Here is a 3,652-nt window from a genome sequence, read left to right on the forward strand (position 1 = left end):
AATGAAATTAACACACTCATATTCATATGCTTAAAACTCGTATTCATATGCTTAACACGTCTTCATAGTCAATGTCCAACTATGAGGGGCGGAGGTACGACGTACGACGACGGTAGTTGCTGAGGAGGCGGTAGGAATGTGGTTCTCGGCGCTCGAGAGCTTAACGAGTCAAGCCGATCAAAGGCTGACTCGACTCGAAAAAATCGCGAACGGTTCGAACTTGTGTGATTACATAAGATATTGCTCATATTTTATAAAAATATTTTATCATTATTATATTTCTGTATCACATATTATAAACGTCTAGCTAATTTGCCAAATATTTTTACATATAACCTTCGAGGCTTGCTATTGAAAATATCGAAAGAAAAAGAATAAAAAAATAGGTAGTTTTATATAGGTTCGAGTTTGGCTCGAACTCGCATTAAAACTCGCAAGCTTTATAACAACCACATTTTTTTCAAGCTCGGGTAAGTTCGAGATCGGCTCGAGCTTGATTTTTGGTTCTTGAGCACAAGTCGAGCAAGGCCAAGCTCGGGCTTAGCTCGGCTGGTTATCACCCCTACTCCAAGGTCACGATATTATCCAGGTTTTCTTTATTTTGTTCTTGGTTCATATTTTCAGTGGGCTAATTCTTCTATTAGGCCCGTCCTATACTATAGGACGGTCCTTGTAGTACACGTTTCTTTTATACAATAACACGCCCATATTTAATACTCCCTCCTATTCTAGATAAACCTCTCTATTCATGGGGGACACCAGGGGTGGTCAACAGTGCGGGTCGGCCTTGCTAACCCGGACCCGGCCTGTCTGTGACCGCTAATGAACCCGGCCCGCTCGACCGGACCGGCCGACCCGCCTTATATCCGGGCGGTTACGGGTCCCCAAATGTCAAACCCGGCCCGCCCAAACCCGGACCCGCCTTTGACCCGCCTCACGGGTCACTTCTGACCCAGCCCACCTCAACCCGGCCCGTCCCGCCCCCTTACCCGGGCTGGTTCCGGGTCTCCCAAAACCTGACCTGGCCCGTCCCCAATCCGGCCCGGACCCGGCCGACCCGCACTGTTGACCACCCCTAGGGGACACTAGAATTAAGGAGATAGAGTAAAATAAGGTAAAGTATTGTAGTGGGGTTAGGTAATTGGAGAGAGGAAAGGTATTGTGGGGTATTATTGTGGGTGAGGTGATTAAAATTAGTATTGTTGTGTGGTAAGTTGATTAAAATAAATATTGTTATGGGGTGAGGTGGAGTATTGTTGTTGGGTGAGATGATTAAAATAAGTATAAAACTTTACTAAATAAGGAAGATATTGTGAATAAATGAAAAAAGAAAGATGGAAGGTTATGTAGAATAGGAGGAAGTATTTAATATTTAATTATATAAATCATAGGCAACTAGGTCATCAATACTATGGACAATTCGATTTGATTTGTAAATAAAATACGGAAAATTAGAAACCAAACCCTAAACCCTGATAATTTTCTAGTTTTTATATATTATTATTGTCAAGCCACTTTGTAGCACGCAACTACGCAAAAGGTACGAATTATAAGGTTGATTTGAGTATGAAAATCAGAAAGACGGACGCTTTTTTGCCTCCGGAAGTGTTATCAGAAGTTTTGAAATGGCTACCGGCGAGAAATTTGTTGAAATTAAGGGTTGTTTGCAAATTATGGAAATCGGTTATTTACGATCAGAGGTTCCATCAACAACACTATCTTCATCAATTACGCATGAAACACATTCAAAATTGTAGGTACAGCGTAACGGATCTAGACTATTACGCAAGCGAACCATCAGCCGTGAATATCTGCAGTGGTCGAACTCCCGAGACTGTTCCTAATATTGACGTAAGCGCATTCTGTCGAGGTATAAAATTGATAAAGGGTTACGTCGATGGACTCGTGTTGCTCCATGTTAATTTGCCTCGGGTCGATAGTAGGCAAAACGCGATTTTCTTATGGAACCCGATGCTTGGGACAGTCATAGATATCCCGGTTTCTAAAACGTTGATGAAGTTTACGGATAGTAATGTTGGGTTTGGGTTCGGGTTTGATACGAGGAGTAATGACTATAAGTTGGTGGCCCTTAATTTGAAGTTTTATGATAAAGAAACCAAGGTTTATAACCTTGGTTCCCGTTCTTGGACCTCTCCGAAGGAAAAAAGAGGTTGGATTGACAATGTCAAGTATTTGTCGTATCGTTCACATACCTTTAATTTTGAAGGTGAGATTTACTGGCTTGCTAGCGTTGAGAGAAAGGCAAATAATGTGACACATTACCTGCGTTTTAATTTGTCGAGTGAGGCCTTCACTTGCTCAAAGTTGCCCGATTTTAAATACGATGGCAAGCTAAAACAAGAATCGAGGTGCTTGTCAACCATACATGAGTCACTTGTACTTGTAGATTGTTCGGTTTATAAGCATTCAAGACATATTCGTGTATGGATGAGGCGAAAGGATACCACGACATCCATAGAGTCTTGGATCGAGTTATATAACTTGGATCATGGTAAAACGTTTATAAAGTTGACGAGTAATGGTGAAGTTTATTTAAGGTCACGGACACCGTATCTGACGATGTCTGTTTATGACCTGAAATCCGGGGAAGAAAAGGTCGGCTCAACAAACTCAAATAATAATATAGAAAGTTTGGCATTGTTAGGACAGCCACACAGTAGGCTATTCCGTCCATCTGTTTCATAAAATTTTCACACGATTTAAAAAGACTATAATTTTTTTCTATGTTACTTTAGTTTCTAAGATATATACATTCACATGAATGTATATTCGATAGCAGTCATTTTTTTGCAGATGTCAGATAGGTTAATATGAAAGTCATTACGAGTTGATACTTACCAACGATCAAGAAACTGTCGGATTTCTCATACTACGCATTTTATTCCTGATTATCTTACGTATTTCTAGTCATATATCATGGCTGATATAATGCACTTAGGAATTAGGATATTGATTTAGCTCCATGTGCTACGCCAAGGCTCTTATTCATCAACGTTAAAAGCAGTGTCACTGCAATTCTTCTCAACCTAAACCTCAACGGCTCTACCTGTGTATTACCTGAACTTCGAAATTATCTGTCTATAATACTATCTAAAACAGAGACGATTGTGTGAGATCGTCTCAAAACGAGACAATCTTGAAAAACTATATCCCTAAATGATCAATACTTCGTCTAATCGTCTTGGTACCCGGTCGTGATTTATCAAGGCATTTGTTCAAGCCCGGCTCTGCTGGACAAAACCCCGTGATTTTTGGACCCCTTCCTTTCTGTTGTTGCCAGCGCTTTCCCGGGCCGAGCCGGAGGGCTTAGTCAAGTAGAACCGGGTTGCGCTGCCACCAACCCTGTGGCATCTCTTCGAGGAGTTGCGTACCCGTTGTATTTGCTTCTCCTGATGGTTGTTTAAAGAAGCGTAATTCGCTTAAAAGTCGGCATTTGAGGACACTAATGAGGGGGCTTGTCCCGTATTATAAACATAACTAACTAATTTAATTCTGGACTACGAGGTCGAATCGAGTATAAAGGTAGAATTTCATCCTTATCACGGTAAACAAATAGCGAGTGGTTGCATTTGTAATGCACAAATCAAGTTGTTTCAACTGTCATTGTTAAAGTTCGGTTTCCGTCATTGTA

At 41.0% G+C, this 3,652-nt stretch overlaps 1 protein-coding gene across 1 annotated transcript; it reads left to right on the top strand.

Moving 5' to 3' along the window:
• Window positions 1–1,513: 1,513 nt before the first annotated feature.
• LOC141652119 (putative F-box protein At3g24700) lies at window positions 1,514–2,718 on the top strand. Its single transcript, XM_074459754.1, has one exon. It carries the CDS (start codon window positions 1,567–1,569, stop codon window positions 2,704–2,706), a length of 1,140 nt encoding a protein of 379 aa, XP_074315855.1. The 5' UTR covers window positions 1,514–1,566; the 3' UTR covers window positions 2,707–2,718.
• The last annotated feature ends 934 nt before the right edge of the window (window positions 2,719–3,652 follow it).

This window comes from Silene latifolia, chromosome 4 (genome assembly GCF_048544455.1).
Source record: "Silene latifolia isolate original U9 population chromosome 4, ASM4854445v1, whole genome shotgun sequence".
NCBI classification, from domain to species: Eukaryota; Viridiplantae; Streptophyta; class Magnoliopsida; order Caryophyllales; family Caryophyllaceae; genus Silene; species Silene latifolia.